This window comes from Hyperolius riggenbachi, chromosome 10, assembly GCF_040937935.1.
Source record: "Hyperolius riggenbachi isolate aHypRig1 chromosome 10, aHypRig1.pri, whole genome shotgun sequence".
Classification (NCBI taxonomy): Eukaryota; Metazoa; Chordata; class Amphibia; order Anura; family Hyperoliidae; genus Hyperolius; species Hyperolius riggenbachi.
The window spans coordinates 231,630,700-231,654,886 of NC_090655.1; the positions used below are offsets into that span (position 1 = coordinate 231,630,700).

The following is a 24,187-nucleotide window of genomic DNA, read 5'->3' on the forward strand; positions in this document are numbered from 1 at the left end:
TCACAAAGTAACCTACTGACAGACAAATTCAGTTTACAAAATCACAAATATGCCACCAACATCAGCAGGAGTCACACCTCTGAGTCTGAACAAGACAAAAAGGGAGCTAGCAAGTGTGAATAGCTTGATGTTTACGGAGGTCTCCTTTCCATATGAAACGTTCCCCACACTCTGAACACGAATAACGACAACCACCAGAATGATTTTTCTGGTGAGCGACAAGGCTTCCTTTGCGTGTGAAACATTTACCACATTCTGAACAGGAGAAAGGACGTTCACCTGTATGACTTCTTTGGTGCGTCAGAAGGTTCCTTTTATAAATGAAACTTTTCCCACACTCTGAACACGAAAAGGGGCGCATACCTGTGTGACTTTTTTGGTGTTCAAGAAGGCGTCCCTTGTCAATAAAGCTTTTCCCACACTCTGAGCATGAAAAAGGGCGCTCCCCAGTGTGAATTTTCTGGTGTATGGCCAGGTGTCCCCTAAATGTGAAGCGTTTTCCACACTCTGAACAGGAAAACGGATGATCGCCTGCATGCCGTCTTTGATGATTCCGGAGGTTTTCCTTATGTGAGAATTCTCTTCCGCACTCTGAACATGAAAAAGGCCGCTCACCGGTGTGAATTCGCAGGTGTGTAAGAAGGTGTCCTTTCTGTGCAAAGGTTTTTCCGCACTCTGCGCACGAAAAGGGATGTTCACCTGTGTGACTTCTCAGGTGTGTTAGAAGATTTCCACTCTGAGTGAACCTCTTCCCACACTCTGTACATGAAAATGGATGCTCCACCGTGTGAATTCTCAGGTGTGTAAGAAGTTGTCCTTTCTGAGTAAAGCTTTTCCCACACTCAGAACATGAAAAAGGCCGTTCACCTGTGTGAATCTTCTGGTGAGTGCGTAGATGTGCCCTAAACATGAAACCTTTTCCACACTCTAAACATGTAAAAGCATGGTCACCTGCGTGTCTTCTCTGGTGACTGACAAGGTTTTCTTTATGAAGGAAATCTTTTCCACAGACTGAACACGAAAAAGGACGTTCCCCCGTGTGCATTCTCTGGTGTTTCTGAAGATTTCCTTTTCCAGAAAATCCTTTCCCACACTCTGAACATGAAAAGGGATGTTTACCTGTGTGAATTCTCTGGTGTTTTAGAAGGTGTCCATTCTGAGTGAAACTTTTCCCACACTCTGGGCACTTAAAGGGGTGTTCTCCTGTGTGAATTCTCTGATGTGTAAGCAGGTGGCCTTTCTGAGTGAAACTTTTTCTGCACTCTACGCATGAAAAAGGACGCTCTCCTGTGTGAATTTTCTGGTGTTTATCAAGGTATCTTTTCCTGTTAAAAACTTTGCCACAATCTTTACAAGAAAATACATTGTCGTCTGTACTGTAATCTGGTGGAGAAATAAGGTGTCCTTTTGAAATGCTCCCAAAATTGTGTCCATCTGTAGGAAAAGTAATAATAATAGTTATAGAACATACATTCTCCTGTGTGCAGGCAGCAGTCATGTGTGTGGCTCCAGCAGTGAGTGACGTTATCGAGCTCTGGCATGTGTGACAGGTGTGCTGGGAAAGAAATAATATGTGTGGGACTGTTACAGTGCTGATATGTGTGGGGTGCCGGGGGGCTGGGCTCCTGTTATTTGGGACTATACAGTCCCAGCTAACAGGAGCCCAGCACCCAGCATCACACACAGCAGCACTGTACAGTCCCAGTTAACAGGAGCCCAGCACCACACATATTTATTGGTACTATGATGTTATACTGAGGAATGGAGATGGACCTTTCATATGGTGTACAGTATCTCCTCATTTGTTGGTACTATGATGTTATACTGAGGAATGGAGATGGGCCTTTCATATGGTGTACAGTATTCTCCTCCTCATTTGTTGGTACTATGATGTTATACTGAGGAATGGAGATGAGCCTTTCATATGATATTCAGCATCTGCTCCTCATTTGTTGGTACTATGATGTTATACTGAGGAATGGAGATGGGCCTCTCATATGGTGTACAGTATTCTCCTCCTCATTTGTTTGTGCTATGATGCTATACTGAGGAATGGAGATGGGCCTTTCATATGGTGTACAGTATCTCCTCCTCATTTGTTGGCACTATGATGTTATACTGAGGAATGGAGATGGGCCTTTCATATGGTGTACAGTATCTCCTCCTCATTTGTTGGCACTATGATGTTATACTGATGAATGGAGATGGGCCTTTCATATGGTGTACAGTATCTCCTCCTCATTTGTTGGTACTATGATGCAATACTGAGGAATGGAGATGAGCCTTTCATATGATATTCAGCATCTGCACCTCATTTGTTGGTGCTATGATGTTATACTGAGGAATGGAGATGAGCCTTTCAGATGGTGTGCAGTATCTCCTCCTCATTTGTTGGTGCTATGATGTTATACTGAGGAATGGAGATGAGCCTTTCATATGATATTTGTTGGTACTATGATGTTATACTGAGGTATGGAGATGGACCTTTCATATGGTGTATAGTATCTCCTCCTCATTTGTTGGCACTATGATGTTATACTGAGGAATGGAGATGGGCCTTTCATATGGTGTACAGTATCTCCTCCTCATTTGTTGGTACTATGATGTTATACTGAGGAATGGAGATGAGCCTTTCATATGATATTCAGCATCTGCACCTCATTTGTTGGTGCTATGATGTTATACTGAGGAATGGAGATGAGCCTTTCAGATGGTGTGCAGTATCTCCTCCTCATTTGTTGGTGCTATGATGTTATACTGAGGAATGGTGATGGGCCTTTCATATGGTGTACAGCATCTCCTCCTCATTTGTTGGTACTATGATGTTATACTGAGGAATAGAGATAGGCCATTCATATGGTGTACAGTATCTCCTCCTCATTTGTTGGTTTCATGATGTTATACTGAGGAATGGAGATGGACTTTTCATATGGTGTACAGTATCTCCTCCTCATTTGTTGGTACTATGATGTTATACTGAGGAATGGAGATGAGCCTTTCATATGGTGTACAGTATCTCCTCCTCATTTGTTGGCACTATGATGTTATACTGAGGAATGGAGATGGGCCTTTCATATGGTGTACAGTGTCTCCTCCTCATTTGTTGGTACTATGATGTTATACTGAGGAATGGAGATGGACCTTTCATATGGTGTACAGTATCTCCTCCTCATTTGTTGGCACTATGATGTTATACTGAGGAATGGAGATGGGCCTTTCATATGGTGTACAGTGTCTCCTCCTCATTTGTTGGTACTATGATTTTATACTGAGGAATGGAGATGGACCTTGCATATGGTGTACGGTATCTCCTCCTCATTTGTTGGTACTATGATGTTATATTGAGGAATGGAGATGGGCCTCTCATATGGTGTACAGTATGTCCTCCTCATTTGTTGGCACTATGATGTTATACTGAGGAATGGAGATGAGCCTTTCATATGATATTCAGCATCTCCTCCTCATTTGTTGGTGCTATGATGTTATACTGAGGAATGGAGATGGACCTTTCATATGGTGTACAGTATCTCCTCCTCATTTGTTGGTACTATGATGTTATACTGAGGAATGGAGATAGGCCTTTCATATGGTGTACAGTATCTCCTCCTCATTTGTTGGTGCTATGATGTTATACTGAGGAATGGAGATGGACCTTTCATATGGTGTACAGTATCTCCTCCTCATTTGTTGGTACTATGATGTTATACTGAGGAATGGAGATGGACCTTTCATATGGTGTACAGTATCTCCTCCTCATTTGTTGGTACTATGATGTTATACTGAGGAATGGAGATGGACCTTTCATATGGTGTACAGTGTCTCCTCCTCATTTGTTGGTACTATGATTTTATACTGAGGAATGGAGATGGACCTTGTATATGGTGTACAGTATCTCCTCCTCATTTGTTGGTGCTATGATGTTATACTGAGGAATGGAGATGAGCCTTTCATATGGTGTACAGTATATCCTCCTCATTTGTTGGTACTATGATGTTATACTGAGGAATGGAGATGAGCCTTTCATATGATATTCAGCATCTGCACCTCATTTGTTGGTGCTATGATGTTATACTGAGGAATGGAGATGAGCCTTTCAGATGGTGTACAGTATCTCCTCCTCATTTGTTGGTACTATGATGTTATACTGAGGAATGGAGATGGGCCTTTCATAGGGTGTATAGCATCTCCTCCTCATAAGTTGGGAACATGATGTTACTCTGAGGTATGCAGATGGTACTAGTTATGTACAATGAGGTTAGCTGATTGTGGGACAGTTACTGAAGGAAAGAGAGGAAAATGACTTATATTAATCAAAAAGAAACAGTTTCTATCAAAAGTGTAACAATATGCTACCAGTTCAGAATTGCTTCCTGTCTTCCCACACATTTATAGTCATGCAGCATCCAGTAATGTTAAATTGAGCTGACCCCGTGCGCCTTTTATATAAGCCTCCATGTATTACACACATCTTTGTGTAGTGTTTCTTGCATACCTCTGCTAATATCTTGAGAAGTTTCCTCATCGTTATTGGTCCTCATCATGTCACCCTGCTCCATAGACTGCTGGTTACCTCTCACATCTGTATCCTCTTCCTCTTTAACTGTCACCATTATCACACCCTCCTCCATAGACTGCGGATCACTCTTTAGATGTGTTTCTTGTTTAATCATCCCCATCATTTCACCCTCCTCTGAATACAGCCGATCATTCCATATATATGTCTCTTCTTCTTCCACTTTAATTGTCCTCATCATTCCATCTTCCTGCTGATGCTGAACACACATCACACGTGTCTCTTCTTCTTCTTCTTCTATAATCTCAGGTTTCATATCTAGCTGTTCTTCACCCTGAATCAAAACAGTAACAAAAAACAACCTTTATACATTCACACTACAATATAGTATATTCTACAGAAGGTTACAATAAAACTTGGTTTTTATACCCTCAGTTCCACCTACCTGATAATCATAAGGGCTAATGTGGTCTTCCAGTGTAACATCCTGGGAATTAAGAGGACCTGTACATCTCTCTGGTGGGTTCCTGTTACCGGATCCATCTGTAGGAAACACAGACACTGACTAAGGCTAATTTCACACCAGGACGTTGCGTTAGAGGGGGCGTTAAGGTCGCATAACGTCCCCCTAACTCAACGCCTGGTGGTGCTGTATCTGGACGTCAGAGTGAGCCGCGTTGTGCAGCTCACTCTGGCGTCAGTGATGCCGTGATGCGCACTCTTGTGCGCATGCGGCATCACGTGGTCCCGCCGGCCAATCGCCGCACAGAGCGGCTGCTCCAGGAAGTAAACACTGCACGTCATAACGTGCAGTGCATATTAATTATCCATGTGCCTGGCCGCTCTCCGCTCCTCCCCAACATTACTGAGCATGTGCAAGCAGTCTAACGCGGCTCAGCCGCGTCTAAAGTACTGCATGCAGTACGTTGCATTGTGACGCAGCGTTACAATGTAACGCAATGTCCGCACTGTGAACAGCCCCATTGATTTTTCATTACTGTGCGGTGGGCTGCGTTACAGGCTGCTCTAACGTGCGCCTGTAACGTCCCACTGTGAAACCAGCCTAAATACATTGTTTATATTATGTTTATCAGATGATGGGGGATCTAGGTGGACCCCCCCATACTGCTCTCTCCTTTATAAGTCAATAAATGGTATCATCCTAATTCAAAAGGTCTTTCTTTTACGGATGGCTAACGAGGTATAATACTCCATTGCTGCCTCTTACCCAGTGATTTGAAGGGTGGCTGATTCTCCATTATTCATCCTTGTAGAAGGCCTTGAATCTTTCTAAATACTGCCACTTCTGTATAGAGAAATAGACAGTGACAACCTGAGATCTTCTATAAATCTGATAGTATCAATGATACAGTCAACATAACATTACCCTATTGTGTTTGATGTTTTTGACAGCCTTGTTTAAAAAAAATTACCAATCAATTTCAGTTTGCAGACAGCTGTGATTTTCCATAATTGATCATAAGGGTTAGGTTGCATGAAATTTCCAGTTTGGAATCCGTACTTTCATAGCACAAGTTTTTTTCTGCGGAGAGCCCAGTTACACTCCCAGTCCTAGTAATTATCTGACTAAAGTAACAATGATTGTTACTTTTTTTTTCCACACCTGGAAAAACTAGAAGCTCTGTTGCTGGCAATCTAGATAAAGTTTGCTCCAGTCTTTGTAAAGCAGCTGAAGTCAAGTAGAAGTTGAGCAATTTAAAGGACACCTGAAGTGAGAAGAATATGGAGGCAGCTACATGTATTTCCTTTTAAGCAATACAAGTTGCCAGGGTAACCTTCTTATCCATTATGCCTCTAATACTTTTAGCCATAGACCCTGAACAAGCATGCAGCAGATCTGACATTATTGTCAGATCTGTCAAGATTAGCTGCATGCTTGATTCAGGTGTGTGATTTAGACACTTCTGCAGCCAAATAGATCAGCAAGGCTGCCAGGCAACTGGTATTACTTAAAAGGAAATAAATATGGCAGCCCCCATGTTCTTCTCACTTCAGTTGTCCTTTAAAGCAAACCTGTAACGTTAAAAAAAGAAAAGTTAGATACTAACCTCAATAGAGGGAAGCCTCTGGAGGATCCAGAAGCTTCTCTGAATCTCCTGCACCCCAATGACGGCCCGCGCCTGCATAGTAGCATGGAGCCACTCGTGCACGGACGGAAAAGATGATTGTCTCTGTGCTACAACACAAGTGTTGGCGGTTCTTGCACCTGCGCAGTGATGCCAAGCTCATACATGGATGGGAGTGCAAGCCATTGTCAAACAGCACTGGAACGGTGGGATGAAGGAGGATGAGGGAAGCTTCTGGAATCTTGGTTATACAGAGGCTTTTCTCTACAGACGTATTTAATTTTTTGCCATTTTATAAACACACAGGTACACTTTAAAATAATGTCATTTATGGAAGTCAACCAAGGAGATTATATTTTCTCAATAATGGTGGAATTTCACTTTCAGGTCCATGCTGCACAATTTAAAGCACCTAGAAAATGTTATATAGCAGTTTTCCAGACATTTACCAGGATGAAGCAGTGGTTGTGAGGTGGCCAGACCTGGTACTAAGCCATTCTCATGCCACTCCCAAACACTGCAAGCCATAGATCCATACCTAGCTGAGGCGGTTGCTGCTATACTGGTGGGTTAGTGCTAGGGTTAGATAGTACGGAGGTTAGTGTTAGGCGTAAGGGGGGGGGGGGGGGGGGTGCAGGGGTAGTGTTAGTTGTAGGTAAGTAGTGTTAGGCATCAGTGGCGAAAGGTTAGAGAGTGAAGTATCGGCCAGGATCGCCTAATAAAGATACATAGCTAAAGAACAATGTTTAATCAACAGGCACCCAGTCTGGACACTTTGCATTCTGTAATGAGGCCCAGTGGTGTAGCTTAGGAGCTAGGGGCCCCGGTGCAAGTTATACATGCCCCCCCCCAGCACTTTATACATAACAATTGATACGGCGCACCAAAACCTGCCAAGGACAACTACAGTGTCAGAGGTGCAATAAGGGGATGGGGAGCAACTTGTTAATGATTACCACTATTCAAAGTGTCTATAGAAGTGATTATTGCAAGCACAGGACCAGTAAAGAGCTAATACTGCAGTTGAGGGAGGGCCTTACGGGGCCCCTCTGGCCCAAGGGCCCCGATGCGGTGGCGACCTCTGCAAACCCTATTGCTACGCCACTGCAGAGGCCAATGTAAATCATTCACTGATCTCTATACAATGTTCTATGTATGCTAATGATGAAAATGATAAGCATAGGTAAAGAACATTTGCATAAAGCTGCAGAATACAACACTAGTGCTAAATAATCAATACATAAAATACATGTAGATCTCTGTGTGTAGCAGCATCTGCTGGTGCTTGAAGCAGGGGCACGATGAGTTTCTGGATTTGAATGATAAATAAAAAATATAAAATAATATCATCTTAAAGGGACACTTAAGTCAAACGACAAAAATGAGTTTTACTCACCTGGGGCTTCCAATAGCCCGCTGCAGCTGTCCGGTGCCCTCGCCGTCTCCCTCCGATCCTCCGGGCCCCGCCGGCAGCCACTTCCTGTTTCGGTGACAGGAGCTGACAGGCTGGGAACGCGAGTGATTCTTCGCATTCCTGGCCACAATAGCGCCATCTATGCTGCTATAGCATATATCATATACCATATAGCAGCATAGAGGGTGCTAATGTGTCTGGGAACGCGAAGAATTACTCGTGTCCCCATCCTGTCATCTCCTGTCACCGAAACAGGAAGTGGCTGCTGGCGGGGCCAGGAGGATCGGAGGGAGATGGCGAGGGCACCGGACAGCTGCAGGGGGCTATTGGAAGCCCTAGGTGAGTAAAGCTTATTTTTTTCGTTTGACTTAAGTGTCCCTTTAACTCCTCTGCTGACTCCCAGGAATGTCTTGAATTGTCTTCTCTTCGTTTCATCCGGTCCGACTCTATAGCTTCCCATCTGTGCCTTCCTCTTGGTATGTTTGAGATCACCATCTTGTGGAAGAAACAGGAACTGCAGCATCAAAAATATATTACTTTTTTTGTTCTTTTTACCCCCAAACAAAAAATGGACTTTTTTTGGCGCACTCCTTCCTTCTTTCTTTCTTAAAGTACCCCTGAATCGGGGCGGAAAGTTTAAGGACAGTTTTACACCTGGTACGTTTGTGGTGGGATGCCATGTCTCCAACGGATCGCATCTCAAAATGTCAATCATATGACTATGCGGCAGAGTGCACTGACAGGGTCATATGCATTGCGCCGCCCCTCGCCCAGTGACATACTCCCTGTTGGATAGGAAGTAAGTCAATGGGGTTCACCCATCATATTGCCATCATTCCACGCATATGCGCCGAACAGCTTCCACCAACATGTTTAAATTTCTTGTTTCGCTTATTGACTTATATTAATTTTGCCACCACTGCATCGCCGCGGAAGTCCAACGGTAACATTTTGTTGAATTTGCAGTGGTCATTTGGGCACTTCCGGAGTAACGTGACGCCTTAAGTGTGCTAGGCCCAATTGCTTTGCCTTGCTGTTGCATTACCGTGCAGTAAAACACGGTAACGCAATGCAGTTGTGCAAGTCAAGTGTAAACGGGGCCTAAATGAAGTCCATGATGGGCTAGATCACATAATACCTAATCCTTAGCCTCTTGAAGGTTCTCGTTTTGATAATGTATCAATTCAGAAGAATTGAATCAAAGATCTTATGTTATGCGTCATTTCTCCTGTTCTTTTTATTACATGCCAATTATAGGCAGTCTGTAAGACATAATGTAGCCTTTAGGAAATTGGAAAAAGTATACTTACCCTACCGGTAATTTTATTTTTCTAAAGCATATCCATGATGGCAGAACCGGGACAAGGCCCTCCAGCACCCAAGGCTGAAACACCAAAACGTGCCCCTCCGTCCCTCCCAACCCGGCCATCACACACTGATTGCTATTAGACTAAGAGGCACCCAAGGGCCCCCAAACCTCCCAGCACCTTCATCTCTAGTTATCTGGCTTGCAGTCACTGCCATGTATCCTCTTTTCTTATTTCTCTCTGCTTCAAACACAATAGGGGAATTATAGCTGAGTGAGTTGTGCGCCCCCTCTAACCCTGCGCCCTGAGGCTGGAGCCTCTCTCGCCTCTGCCTCAGCCCAGCCCTGTATGATGGCATACATAGTTCCTGCCCTTGTGTTTGTACTCCGTGAGTTAGTAGAATGCCAAGGCAATGGGGAAGCAAAATTTATAAACATAGCCGATGCCCTGAGGGGTTCATAGGGGTGGAGATAATCCATCTGTATGCCACCATGGATATGCTTCTGGAAAGGAAGATTACCAATAGGTTGGTATATTATTTTCTAGTTTCCCTGTCTCTATGCACGGGAGTGGTCAGCCAAGAGTTAATGCGTCTTGATGAGGTGTAGGAACAGCCAATAGCGTGGGGGTTGAAAGATTTCCCTCGCCTCCACTTGCCCTGTTCACACTAGGGGTTATTTCCTCCACGTGTACCTCAGATATTAGCATTAGGTAGCCTATTTGTGAACCTAGATATTACTAATAAGTAGACGTGTGCTTCCAAATAGTATTATGAGACAACCGTGCCCCACCTTGCCAGTCTCCATTTATTGTTTGAAAGGTTAACAAAGCAGGTTGTAAAATCTCAAATGGTCAATGGGGGCAGTTTAGTTTTTTCTGCAGGTGTAATATAGTAATTAGACAGTGGTGTGGCCCTCACATACTAGAACTCAGTGGCTGGATTCCCTAGATAACAAAATTAAATAACCATGTGCCCCCCAGATACAAACACCTCCAGATACCAGAACTAAATTGCCAGGAGCTACCCAGATGCCAGAATTAAGAAAACATGTGCACCCAAGTACAAGACTTAGTTAAGAATTAAGAAGTTAGGCTTCCATGTATCCCCCAGACATTAGTATTTGGTAGCCATGTGTGCCATCCAAATAGTAGTGTTAAACAGCCATGTGTTCCATAGATAGTTGTATTAATGAAGTGGATAATTCTGTCCCCATGCGGTTCTGTCAAACAATCTTCTTATTGTTGGTTGCTTTCCAATAAAAACAGAACACTGGACTAATGTCAGGGGGGAGCCCTGTGGGTGGGTGGGTGGGGGGGGGGGAATACTGGGATGGGTGGGAGGCGGCACCCCAAGGTAAAGTTATGACAAAGATATTATATATAACAATCAATCTTACCTCAGATGAGGGGTAGGGTATAAAAAAACAATTTTATTGGACACTTAAAGAGAATCTGTACTGTTAAAATCGCACAAAAGTAAACATACCAGTGTGTTCGGGGACATCTCCTATTCCCCTCTGTCACAATTTCGCTGCTCCCCGTCGCATTAAAAGTAGTCAAAAACAGTTTTTAAAAGTTTGTTTGTAAACAAACAAAATGGCCACCAAAACAGGAAGTAGGTTGATGTACAGTATGTCCACACATAGAAAATACATCCATACACAAGCAGGCTGTATACAGCCTTCCTTTGGAATCTCAAGAGATCATTTGTGTGTTTCCCCCTGCAGCTCACTGAAGAGTTACAAGCTGATTGTTTCTGCCCGGTTGTCTGTAATTCTGCAGTATGTGACTCATCAGTATGTGAACAGAGGATTTAACCAGCTTGTAAATAATAAAAGAGCAGAGAAAAGCTGGCTTATGTAAATAACACACACATTGGAGTGTGCATAGAGGGGGCCTGCAGTGGGGGCATGCATAGCAGATCACACTGAAGAGTTGGCAGCCTTCCAGACACAGGCCGACGAGTCTGACAGGGGAAAGATAAGCTGATTTATTACAGAGATGGTGATAGTATAAAGTGCTGCAGTAAGCCAGAGCACATTATAATAGGTTTAGGAACCTGTAGGATGGTAGAAAACACAATGACATTTTTGTTACAGAGTCCCTTTAAAAAGACAATTCGTTTTGCGGGTCTTACTCGCTCCTTCAGGTCAGATACACAGTGTCTTGATGTAGAACACAGCAGACTTGGAGTGCCTATACCGATATCACCCTCATTTGAGGTAAGATTGATTAGAACAATCTTTGTCAAACTTTTCCTGGGGGCACCTCCTCCCACCTACTCCATGCTGGTTGGACTTCTTTTTCTAGGTCCTCCTACTGGCTTATGAGCAAATTTGTAAGCAGATAAAAGTCTTGGTAGCCAATTGTCCACCAAGACTGTCTGATCATTAAGACACTATTGCTCATTATGGACTTTATTACAAAGAAGTAAAAAAAAATTTTATTGTAGCTGCATGACTTGCTAATCAAACTAAATAGAGCACCAACACGCATACACACACAAATCATCTGCAATATCGAATATTTTCTTGGCTGTCCAATGAGGCTGGCACCACCAGTAGTAAGAATGCTCTTTATTTGAACATCATTGAAATTACATTACAGTAAGTCAAAATAAAATTACAATGGCCATTTTTACTTTTATTTTAATGACGTTCAAATAAAGAACGTTTTTACTATTGGTGTAGCCAGCCTCATTGGACAGCTCATTTGGTGGTTAATGGTAGGGCTAAAAACCACTACAAATCGCAAAGTGCTATCACAATCGCTAGTGTTTTTGTGGTAGCTCTTGCAACAACAACAATTTCCCTGCTACTATGCAATACATTAGAGTGCAAACGCTCACAAAATGTTGCATGTCCTGCGATTACGATTAGCTCTAATTGCAATCACTCTAGTGCAGGGGTCCCCAAACGTTTTTGGTCAAGGGCCGGGTCAACATACTTCAGACTGCTGGGGGGCCGGAGTATACATAAGATGATGTGGAAGTCTTTGCAGGCCAGACAGTGAAGCATACCCAGGTGACAACCTGCAGTCCAATTGGACAGCAGTGTCACCTGATGTGGAATTTGATTGGAAACCAGCAAAATTACTGCTTCCTGCCAGCACTGATATTCCATATGCGGACCACCAATATTTAAAGATGGAGCTGACCTTATCTATAAGTAATACATTTTCTGTGTGGGGGGCCGGTAAAAAAACCTCAGGGGGCCACATTCGGCCCACATGCCTTAGTTTGAGGACCACTGCTCTAGTGGGTTCACCACCATCAACCTTCATTGGCAAAGCATTTTTGAAATCGCCGGCGATTGTCAGCAGTTCAAAAACACTCACAAAAGTGTTCTAGTAGGTCCCAGCCCATACTGTGACCTTGAGCACATCAAAGTCCTGTTTCCATGGGTGCTCCTCCATCTCCTCATTTGCTATATTTTCTTGTTTATTTGTAAAAAATTACAAAGTGGTCACCTGTATTGGACCTGATATTAAAACATATTTTAAAATGCTACTATTAGTATCAAACTCAATAATTAATAGACTATACAAAACCAGGTATTTTTTAGGATCACACACAAAAAAAATCGTCAAACATTTGGTTTAATCCTTTAGTTAGTAGTTTTTATAGACATACTTTTCCACAGATTTGCGCATGCGTGTTTAGGTGAAGCTGTGCACCTTTACAAAATACTCCTGTTAAATGAAATCAGTTTTCTCAAATAGGCCTCATACAAATATTTATTGCAGAATTTTATTGGAGAATATTACCAATAAAGTCACCAGGATACGCTTGTCCTCTTGTACAAATAACTGTTGCAGTAATTGTTGGCAGCATGTTGATGATTAAAATGGACCTGAACGCAGAACGTCCTCTCTGCTCTAAAATATAAGCAACAGCATAATAACCTTTAAAGCAAAACATTATTTTGTTATAAATCCTGCAATAAATCTGCAGAGTGTCTACTTCCTGCTTCATGGAAGCAGAAAGTGGACACACTGCTCACCCACTGCTGACCCCCCTCCAGCAACGGCCCACACCTCCCTTAAGGTTAGGTGTGTTTTATTTATTTTTCTCAAAGGCGGCTCAGATGCTTAAGCCCTCTTATACTTTCAGCCATAGCACATGATCCTGATCAGCAAATCAGGGCCTTACAAATCTACCTCTTGATCAAACTGATCACATGCTTTCTAAGCAACAGCAGGGGAGGAGCAAAAGCAGAGGAGACTTCATTGGACAGGCGGAGTGTTGGGTAACATGGAGGTTAATTCACTACACAGCACTGCTCCAGCAGCACAGGTTAAAAAATGTGTGCCCGCTATGCACGATACGGGCTGTCATGCTGCATAGCGTGGCTTACTTACGCTCGCTGCTTCCACAGCAATGCACGCTCCTTTAAATGCCGGGTGCTGCTGCGGGGTGCTGCTGTGAAGTATCGCGACTGCAATACTTCACTAAAGTGGCTGCTACTATGTTAAATAACATAATTACTATATTACATAGTAACTGTTAATTAACATAGTAGCAGCCCCGGCATTTAAAGAAGCGTGTGTTGCTATGTAAGCAACGCATGTAACTAAATATCGCACGCTACGCAGTATGACCATGTGTAGCGTGCATAGCGGGTGCAAGTTGTTATCTAACTCGCGCCGCTGGAGCAGCCGTGTGTAGCGAATCAACCCAAATGATGAAAAATAAGCATTTGCAATTATACAATTCACCACTGGCAAGAGGGTACCTTATCACCAGGCTAGCTCTTATTAACCCTTAGACTTCTGTGGACATCTATAGCCATTTCTGTGTTTCCGCATCCATACACCATGTATGCTAAAGGCGATTTAGTAGAAAACTACGTCCACTTGCCATGGACGTCTATAGGAGTTTTCGTGTCCCCATATTCCTGTGCCACGGAAATCTAATCATCTGTATAGATGGGAACGGGGAGGGGAAAAGACAAAAAGGGGGAGAGCGCACTCAATTTCAATATGACATAATAAAAATGCCTCTCCATGGAGTGTTCTCACCTCTAGTGGCTGACTCGCCTGTATGGGTTGGTCAGTGATATGGCTTTCGTCCCTCTAACAGCCAGGTTTGCCAGCTTGAAAAAGGGAGAAAGGTCTCCTGAAATGCGTTGCGACAATAAACCTGTTCATCTAGACACTTTGTGTGTCTCCTTACTGCACGCAAGCCTACTGCACACTTCTCTCTACAAATCCTGGCCGCTCAGTGCTATTACCTATAGCAAGTGGCCAGATGTATTCCATTCCATTCCATACCTTGCTGAAAAGCAAATGTAGAGCACCTATCTGCGGGACTGTTCAAGCCTCTAGCCACCGCAGTGCTGAATGTCCTCTCTGCTAGCGCGCCAGCTATTTAACTGCCTCTCCCTAGGTGGCCTTCCTCCTCTTCCACTCTTAACAGTAACAGTGACGCTGCGCAGGTGTTTCTCGGTCGTCCAGAATGTCGCTCTCACTGTACCATAAGTGAGGTGGCTAATATGACTGATGCGCAGGGACTCTGGGCGCAAATCTAGCAGAGTTGCATTGCGTTCTGTCTCCTCCTTTGCTCTCCTTTCTGATACTCCACACACCTTACACCAATCCACTCTCTCATTGGGAGTGCTACAAGTACAATCCAGCCCGGCCATCCTATCCAGGAGGACCAGCACAGAGCTACCTGTGCAGATCACTGAGTATCCTGTGGACCTAAGGAGACACTCTGCGGAAGAAGATTACATCCACAGCCTGCGTCCCCGGCTGTTAGAGGGACGAAAGCCATATCACTGACCAACCCATACGGGCGAGTCAGCCACTCTTAGAGGTGAGAACACTCCACAGCGAAGCTTTTTTATTATGTCATATTGAAATTGAGTGCGCTCTCCTCCTTTTTGTCTTTTCCCCTCCCTGTTCCCATCTATACAGATGTTTATACAACCTCAGCGAGCAGCACCACGCATCCATCCTTGAACCACTTATTATCCCGGATTTACAATACCAAATCCAGATCGCTCCTCCTATAATATTAGGAGTATATATATATCCCTTGGTATATAGGAGAATTTTCCCAAAATACGGAAATCTAAAGGCATTAAGTACAAAGTTTTGGTTCAATATGAACTTTCTACTTGGCTTAAAATATGCCAATATTTCTATGTTGAGGCAGAATTATGCAAATGTTTCTGCAAATCTATGCAGCTTGAACATGGAACAATGAAATGCTTTCACAGCAACATTTTCATTTTAGATTTTTAAAATAATTAGCATATTTCTCAGTCAAATCTACTGGACTTTGGTACATGTAGAGGCGGGTAAGACATTTCATAAACATAATTCAAACAGCTGGCACCGGTGTGTAGCTGTTGAAAAAAAGGCTGGCAGTCTAAGAGTTAACATATATAAATCTCAATCAGATCAGTGGATGGATTAAAGAGAACCTTTAATGAGAGAAATATGGAGTCTGCCAGCATTATTTTCTTTTAATGTGAGAAGTAATAAGGGTGTGATTTGTGTAGTGTGACTGCACAGTTTGGGCTTGATTCACGAAGACAAATAGCACACCTTATCAAAGTTAACATGCCTTATCAGAGTAGCATAGCGAACTTATGCCTGCTAATTGGCAGTGGCGAGAGCTCCACTCGTCCTGCCCTAAGCCCCTGCGGGTTCATAGCGCTTGCTATGCTACTCTGATAAGGCGGGTTAACTTTGATAAGGCATGCTAACTTTGATAAGGCGTGCTAACTTTGATAAGGCATGCTATTTATCTTAGTGAATCAAGCCCTATGTCTGCAATGAGCTGTACACACACTATGCAGACAGTATACATATCACATCCCTACTGCTGCTTACATTAGTTTGTGTGTCCCAAACCAATGTACTCTATTTTGGGTGATGTCAATTACCACTTTAGCTTCCTGTATATTTTATATGGTTGTGTATGGTTAACAGTCTATAAGTTGTTTATAAACCATGAGATTCAGGCTGCATTCCCACCCTAGTGTGGGCAGCCAGCACAATACCCCCCCACCCTTTCACTATACGTCACGTTGCCCCCCCCCCCCCCCCCCCATCCACTATGCAGAGTGCGCAGTAGAGCCTGCAGATCACTCACCTCCCTGGGATCCCACTACATGCTACAAGTCTTCTTCATGTCCTTGGGGGGCGCTCTATCTATCTCTATGCTGAGATCACTCTCTGTTTTCATGTCATGTGAAAGCAGTCTAGGCATAGTGATGGGGCCCCAGGAGGACATGAAGAAGACGGGCTGCTGTGGCTGGATCCTGGGGAGGTGAGTGACCCTGAGAGCTCCCCTGCACACTCTGCACCTGGCCCTCCTGGCAGTCTCCATAAGTGTAGCTGCTTTTAAGGGTTGCTTGGATGCTTTCCTTGCATCGCAGGATATCCATGGCTACAATTACTAGGTAATTCACAGGGATTTTATCTGATTACCATATGGACCCGGAATCTTTTTTCTCCTTTTGGGGCTAATTAGCCCAAGCCTAGTAAGGGTTTCCTCTGGATCAACTGGCATATGTAAAGGTGCAGGCTAGCGTTAGTTTTAGGCTAGTATCATACTTTCTGGTTGAACTCAATGAATGGATGTCTTTTTTTTCAACCAAACTATGTAACTACGTCACTGAAAAGCCAGGCATGCATCCTGAATCTCATTGCTTATAGAACACTTATAGACTGTTAACCATACAGAACCATATAAAATGCGCAGGGGAGAGGGGATGGAATTCTATTCAAGTAAATTGCCACTGTTGAAACCCTGGCTGTGTGAGTACCAGTATATTTTCATACCATTATTCATTCCATTTATTTCAACATAATAAACCACAGAGGGCTCCTGGTGTTTGCCTGTTTTTGGTTCCTTTCTGGAAGGCACATGAAAATCTCAGGAACCTCTCGCTACATTAACAAAATCAGCCTCACTGAATACCGATTAAGAAAAAATCCCCCCTAACATATCCATTAGCTTCATCCAGAGGAGTAAGGCTGAGGCTAGCCAATCACTCACTGAATAACAGCAATGTGCCCTAACTGGACCAGCTGCTAGCAGCTTTGATTTGTTGAATCCAAGCTCCACCTCTAGGGTGTGGTTAATTGATAAATTAGGACAATATTTAGTTCCTCACCAGATAAAACATTTTCTTGTTGGGAACAAACATGCATGCTGCAGCCAATCGTTTTGGTTCACTAGTCTTTATTTTTTCACTTGACTGTTTAGTTTTTTGGGGGCGTTTTTAACCCTAGTTTTTCATATAGCATCATCTATTGAGAAAATATAGCATAGATACTTCAAAAGCATCAGTGAGGCTTTTTTTACCACATTGAATTTGCCCTTTTACCCTAATACAACTGTTATAACCTTTAGCTTATAAAAATAATATGCTAGCCAGTGTGAAGCTTACGGTGCTTACGCAGGTCACCCTTATGAATGAAACTTTTCCCACAGTCTGAACATGAAAAAGGACGCTCCCCTGTGTGACTTCTCTGGTGGGCATTAAGGCTTCCTTTACGGGTGAAACTCTTCCCACACTCAGAACAAAAAAAAGGCCGTTCACCTGTGTGACTCCTCTGGTGAGTAAGAAGGTTGCCTTTATGAATGAAGCTTTTCCCACACTCTGAACAGGAAAAGGGACGCTCGCCTGTGTGACTTCTCTGGTGGCCTAGGAGACGTCCTCTATCAATGAAACTTTTCCCACACTCCAAACATGAGAAAGGCCGCTCCCCTGTGTGAATTTTCTGGTGTATGAGAAGGTGAGCCCTAAACATGAATCCTTTTCCGCACTCTGAACATGAAAAAGGATGGTCCCCTTTGTGCCTTCTCTGATGACTCAGAAGATTTTCCTTATGTAAAAAATCTTTCCCACATTCTGAACATGAAAAAGCACGCTCGCCTGTGTGAATCCTTTGGTGTTTATGAAGACTTCCTTTACCCGAAAATCCTTTCCCACATTCTGAACATGAGAAAGGGTGGTTGCCTGTGTGCATTCTCTGGTGTCTACAAAGGCTTCCTTTACCAGTAAAGCATTTCCCACACTCTGAACATGAAAAAGGGCGTTCACCTGTGTGTATTACTTGATGTGTAAGAAGATGTCCTTTCTGTGTGAAACATTTCCCACACTCTGAACATGAAAAAGGCCGCGTGCCAGTGTGAATGTTTTGGTGTTTAAGAAGATGCCCTTTCTCCATAAAACCTTTCCCACACTGTGAGCATAAAAAAGGCCGCTCTCCTGTGTGATTTCTGTAGTGTGCAAGAAGGTCTCCATTCCTAATGAAACCTTTGCCACACTGTGAACATGAGAAGGGCCGCTGCCCTGTGTGAATTTTCTGGTGCTTAAGAAGGTGTCTTTTACTAATGAAACATTTCCCACACTCTGAACAAAAAAATGGACGCTCCTCTGAGTTTTCTCCTGGACGGAGAACAAGATTTGAATTGTTCAAATAACATTCATTGGAAGGTTCCTCGGGATTAGAGGGATCTGGTGATCTCTCCTCATGGTAAAGTTTCGGATGTGTATTTCCAGTAATGGGGGTATTTACTCCTGGAGAATATTGTGTGATGCCATTATCTTCTGCATTATCATCTGTAGGGGTAATAAGACATAACTAAGTAAAGGTCAAATAAAAAAAAAATCACTTTAAAGTGAACCAGAGATGGTTAACTATAACTTTTTCATACTTAGTTGGGGCTTCCTTGCCCCAGAGGACCACCGTAGCCTCCCTCGCCGTCCTTCTTGGCCCTTTAGTTATGCTGCTATGACTACCGGTAATCCAGGCAGTCACGGTATTCTTTGAATGCATGGCTCAGCACGGGTGCACCCCTCTTCGCCCTCCATGTTACAGGAGCACGCGGCAGAGCTGCACCTGCACAAAGGACCTCAACTGGCAGTGACTTACCGAATTACCAGAAGTTATAGCATCTGAGGGGCCGAGGAGGATGGAGAGGGAAGCCATGGTGCTCATAGGGCTGGAGGAAGCCCCAGGTAAGTATAAATAAGTGCCAGTGTACCATCTCTGGTACACTTTAGGAAATAAGGAACAGTTGGGCAAGTAACCCCACCAAATAGTAGTGTCAGGCTTTTTACCTGTATATAATACTTAGTATTGCTATTCTGATTTGAGTTACATTGAGCTATTCTGTCCAAATATAAACAAATCAGTTTGGATGTTGCTGAACTGTATTGCGATGTTTGTAGGAAAATTCCACTGTGGAAACCATGCTTGTGGCGGCAGGTTTCAGATTATTATTATTATTAAATTTTATTTTTAAAGTGCTAACTTATTACACAGGGCTGCACAATAGATAGGGGGACCTTACAACACTAAACAATTTTACACTGGTGCCTTATAGTGTTCAGTGGTACACAAAACAGTGACGTAATAATGTAGGGATAAATATAGCAGATGAGTCATTGAGTCCATATGGTAATGGAGAAGAGCACACTAGGAAGAGGGCCCTGTCAAATAGGCTTACAGTATAAGGGCTGGGCAAGAGGGACAATTGGGCGATGGGGGCGAAAGCCCAAGGGAGGAGGATAGAGTTATGAGGATGGAGGGTAAGAAATGGTGAACAGGTAAGTTGAAGGTGGGGGCGAGTCTGATGGGGGATGGGAGTTCCATAGAGTAGGGGATGCTCTGAAGAAATCCTTGAGCCTCAAGAGTGAGAAGTAACTTCTGAAGGTGTGTAATCCTTTGATTTGCACTAATCTACCCATACCCTTATTTCCAAGGACAATATCTACTTGGAGTCTGTATACTCTGTATACTCTCCATTTCTTTGTGTAGATTTCCTCTGGGCACTCTGGTTTCTGCCAACATGCCATAACATTACTGATGAGTGAACTGGTTTCCTTAAAAACTGTCCCTATGTAAAAACTTTCCAAATGTAGGGTTTTTTTGCTTACCTCTGCAGATATCCAGATAAGGTTCTTCATCTTTAACGGTCACCATTATTTCACCCTCCTCCATACACTGCTGACCTCCCTTTACATGCTTCTCTTCTTCTTCCTCTTTAATTGTCACCATCAGTACATCCTCCTCTGTAGACTGCTGATCACTCCTCACATACTTCTCTTCTTCTTTCACCTTAATCATCACCATAATTTCACTCTTCTCCAAAGATTTCTGCCCTCTCCTCACAGTTGTCCCTTCCTCCTCTTTTACTATCCTCATAATTTCACCTTCTCCCGTAGGATGCTGATCCGCTTTCAGATGGGGTTCTTCTTCCTCTTTAACCATCCTCGTAATTTCACTGCTTCTTGTAGACTGTAGAAAACTAGAGACTGACATCTCTTCTTCTTCTACTTTTATTGTCCCCATCCTCACACCTTCCTCTGTAGACTGCTGATCAATGCTCAGAAATGCCTTGTCTTTTTCCTTTTTACACTGAACTTTGACACAAGTATGTTCTTCTTTCTGAATTAACAAATTTATGTAAAATTACAATTTTAAAGTAAACCTGTTAAAAAAACCTGCTTTAAAAAAAGCAAAAGTCCGAAACTTACTTTAATAGATGGAAGCTTCTGGATTCTCCAGAGGTATTCTCACATCCTCCTTGAGACCACCGATCCAGCGCCATACCCTCTGTGAATGGGCTTGGCTGCAATGCACAGGATGCCTTGCGCCTGCACAGTAGCACGGAGTCACTCGGGCTTAGTGGAAAATGCTCATTCAACTCTGAGCTACTGTGTAGGCGCAAGGTGTCCTGCACCTGTGCAGTGCAGCCCCACTCATTCATGGTCGTAAGCAAGGCTGTGCACACTCTTTGACAAGGGCCTTGTTGTGGGGGTTAAGGGGTGCCAGCACTGGATCGGCGGAGGCAAGAGGGCTGTGGGGATGGGGGACCGGCTTATTCAGTGGATTCCCTCTGCTGAGGTAAGTACCCAATTGGGGCATTTTTCCCCTTGAAGCTTAAATATGTTCTAATTAAAGGAAACACGAGGTAACGTGACATGATGAGATAGACAGGTGTATGCACAGTGCCAAGCACACAAATAACTATGCTGTGTTATTTTTTATTTCTCTACCTGAAAGAGATAAACATCAGGTATGGAAGTGACAGTTTCTGTCTGGGTCGGGACTGGGTCGAACTATAGTGTAATCCTCACTAATAAGGCGTTACAGCCATAAAACACTATCCTGGCAGAAAATGGCTTCTGAGAACAGGAAAGATATAAAAATGATCTACAGTTCATAGATGTTAGCTCTGGCATACTTCATTGAATGTATTATTGAGCAGAAATAATGAAACAGTAAAACACTTAAAAGTAGATTTAAATATAAATAAAACTGTGGGTTATCTAAAAGAAAGTAATTTAGGAGAAGTAAGGAAGATACAATTGTTTATTTCATCAGTTTATTTTCACCTTATGTTTTCTTTACCTGAGAAAGAGAAAACTACACACATTTAGAGTGTAAAGGCACCTTTGCATTCTAAACCTTCAGTTCCACCTACCTGATAATGGTGGGGGATGGTATGTTCTTCCTGTGGACAATTCCGTGAATAAAGAGGACCTGTACATCTCTCTGGTGGATTTCTTTTACTGGATTTATCTGTAAGAAACATGACTGATTACATTGTTTCTATGTGTTTATAAGATGATGGGGTAATCTAGTTGGACCCTCTGTACTGCTCTCTCCTATACAACAAATTAAAGTCTCCTCCTACCCGGTGATGTGAGGGGCGGCTGATTCTCCATCATGGGTTCTTGTAGAGGTCCTTCTGTCCTTTTAGATACTGCCAATCCTGCATGGGGAAATAGACAGCAACATCCTGATATTGGATCCTGACACTCACAGTGATACAGTCACTATTATGCTTGGTACACACCATGCAATTTCTCACCAGATTAATGGGTCGATAGATGATTTCCAACAGATCCGATCGGATTTTCTGATTGGACTTGACGGAAATTATCTATTTAACCCATCAATCTGATGGGAAATGTTGGTGTTTACCAGGCTTTAGACACATGCAGTTACTGGATAATGTCCCATAATCCCCAGCACCTTCAGCCTGTGTAATCTTGTTGTTGACTTACAAATGTAAATGACACTCAGCCTTACAAATGTATGTGAGTTCCTCTCTCAGGGAGTGAGGAAGTGACACGATATCCTGCGATGGTCAGCCAATGGCTGTGAGGTGTTTACAACTCACCATAGGCCTTGGTTCATAAGGCTCCATGACAGCAGCGTGATCTAAATCCAGGGCTGCACGCTACGCGTGATTGTGAAGCTAGCCTTCCTTAGTTATGCGCGTTGCTTACATAGCAACGGGTGGTGCTCCTTTAAATGCTGGCCGCTGCTGCGAAGTATCGCGACTGCGATAACTTCACCAGCGTGGCCGCTACTATGTTAATTAACATAGTTACTATTTTAATTAACTTAGTAGTGGCCACGCTGCTGAAGTATCGCGGTCGCGATACATCACATCAGCACCCAGCATTTAGAGGAGCGCGAGTTGCTAGTAAGCAACACACGTAACTAAGAAAGGCACGCTACGCTTCACGACCACGCGTAGCGTGTAGCCCAGGATCTAAATTGTGCTGCTGTCATGGAGCTTGCGCTGCTACAGCGCAGCTTCATGAACCAAGGCCTATGGGCTTGATTCATCAACATGTTCTGCAAAAGCAGCGCAGCTTAATGAGAGGAGCGCGAGCTCAGCCCATGCTATGCTGCAGTAGTGCAGCTAGCATGCGCTGGTAGCTTACGTGCGCTCTTTGTAACTAACCGCCACGGTACTACTCCCGCCATGAGTCCGGTCAGCAGCAGCCAGTTGGGACAATCAACATGCGAGGATATCGTGTCCTATAAAGCCTGAGATAAGAGTAGGAGGAAGTAGGGGCAGGAACAGAAATAAATTCTTTGTGAAATGAGACTAACATTGTGTCACTAAACTATGATAATGGTATTATAGTGTAAGCTGCTTGGTTTAGAGACTGATTAGCCTAGATCAGTGATCTCCGTACGGCACTGTAGAGTATGTCAGTGATATGCCTTCCGATTCTGGCACAATTCCAAGATGCTTACAATGTGAAATACATTTGTATGCAATGTCTGTGGGTTCCACCGATTCCTCTATGCCAAAGGGGAAGGAATCTTCGAGCCTTGTATTCTTTTGAACAATAAAGATTCCTTTTCCTAACTCTTGTTTGAGTCATCATAGGAGGTAAGACACCTCCTTTATTATTTTTCTGTGTAGTATCCCACTTCAGAATACATACACATAGGGCACCTCCCGTACATCCCAAACCCTTTGACATTTATATGCAAGGTGGAGTTATAACCAGACCATGGGCCATATGCAATTCACTTTTTCACCTGAGTTTTCTCCTAGGTGATAATTTCTTAACTTGTCATATAATGCCTTTTACACCACCAGCAAGCAAGACAATCCTCAAAATAGATTTCATAGCATTTTTTTCACAAAGGTATGGGTACTGTTTCAACAGTAAAATGCTGAAAAGTTATTTTAAAGAGAAGATGAAACTTATCTCCTAGGAGATAACTCAGGAGAAAAAGTTAATTGCATATGGGCCCATGTCTTATGCAGAGACTGATGTAAAAGGGTCAGTGATGATCTCTGGGCAGTAATCTGATATAGGGGCCAGGATGGTGGTTTAGCCTTAGGCGACTACGGGCGGTCATACAGACGAGGATGGCATATGTGTGCATACATACAGGGTTAGAGGGGTGTGTATTAAGCAATGTGCCCTTAGTATTCCTCCCATCGACAGTGGTTGTAGTGCCACAAGGCCAGGAGGAAGGATGCGCGGATGCCGTCTCCGGATTTCCAGACTGCAGCTCCCAGCACGTCTCAGGCCACCGCCCACCGCTCTTCTTCTTCCCCTATATGAAGAGACAGAAA

At 43.4% G+C, this 24,187-nt stretch overlaps 1 protein-coding gene across 1 annotated transcript in view; it reads right to left on the reverse strand.

The window, feature by feature from the left end:
• LOC137536893 (zinc finger protein 850-like) overlaps window positions 1–24,187 on the reverse strand; it is a 42,554-nt gene that overhangs the window by 16,825 nt on the left and 1,542 nt on the right. Inside the window, exons 2-9 of the mRNA XM_068259074.1 lie at window positions 21,989–22,066; window positions 21,776–21,873; window positions 20,226–20,736; window positions 17,708–18,905; window positions 17,150–17,223; window positions 4,959–5,056; window positions 4,493–4,847; window positions 160–1,434 (exon numbers count right to left, since the gene is read on the reverse strand). Of these exons, the coding sequence (XP_068115175.1) occupies window positions 160–1,434; window positions 4,493–4,847; window positions 4,959–5,056; window positions 17,150–17,223; window positions 17,708–18,905; window positions 20,226–20,736; window positions 21,776–21,873; window positions 21,989–22,022 (3,643 nt within the window). The 5' untranslated portion in view covers window positions 22,023–22,066. The remainder of the gene's footprint in view (window positions 1–159; window positions 1,435–4,492; window positions 4,848–4,958; window positions 5,057–17,149; window positions 17,224–17,707; window positions 18,906–20,225; window positions 20,737–21,775; window positions 21,874–21,988; window positions 22,067–24,187) is intronic.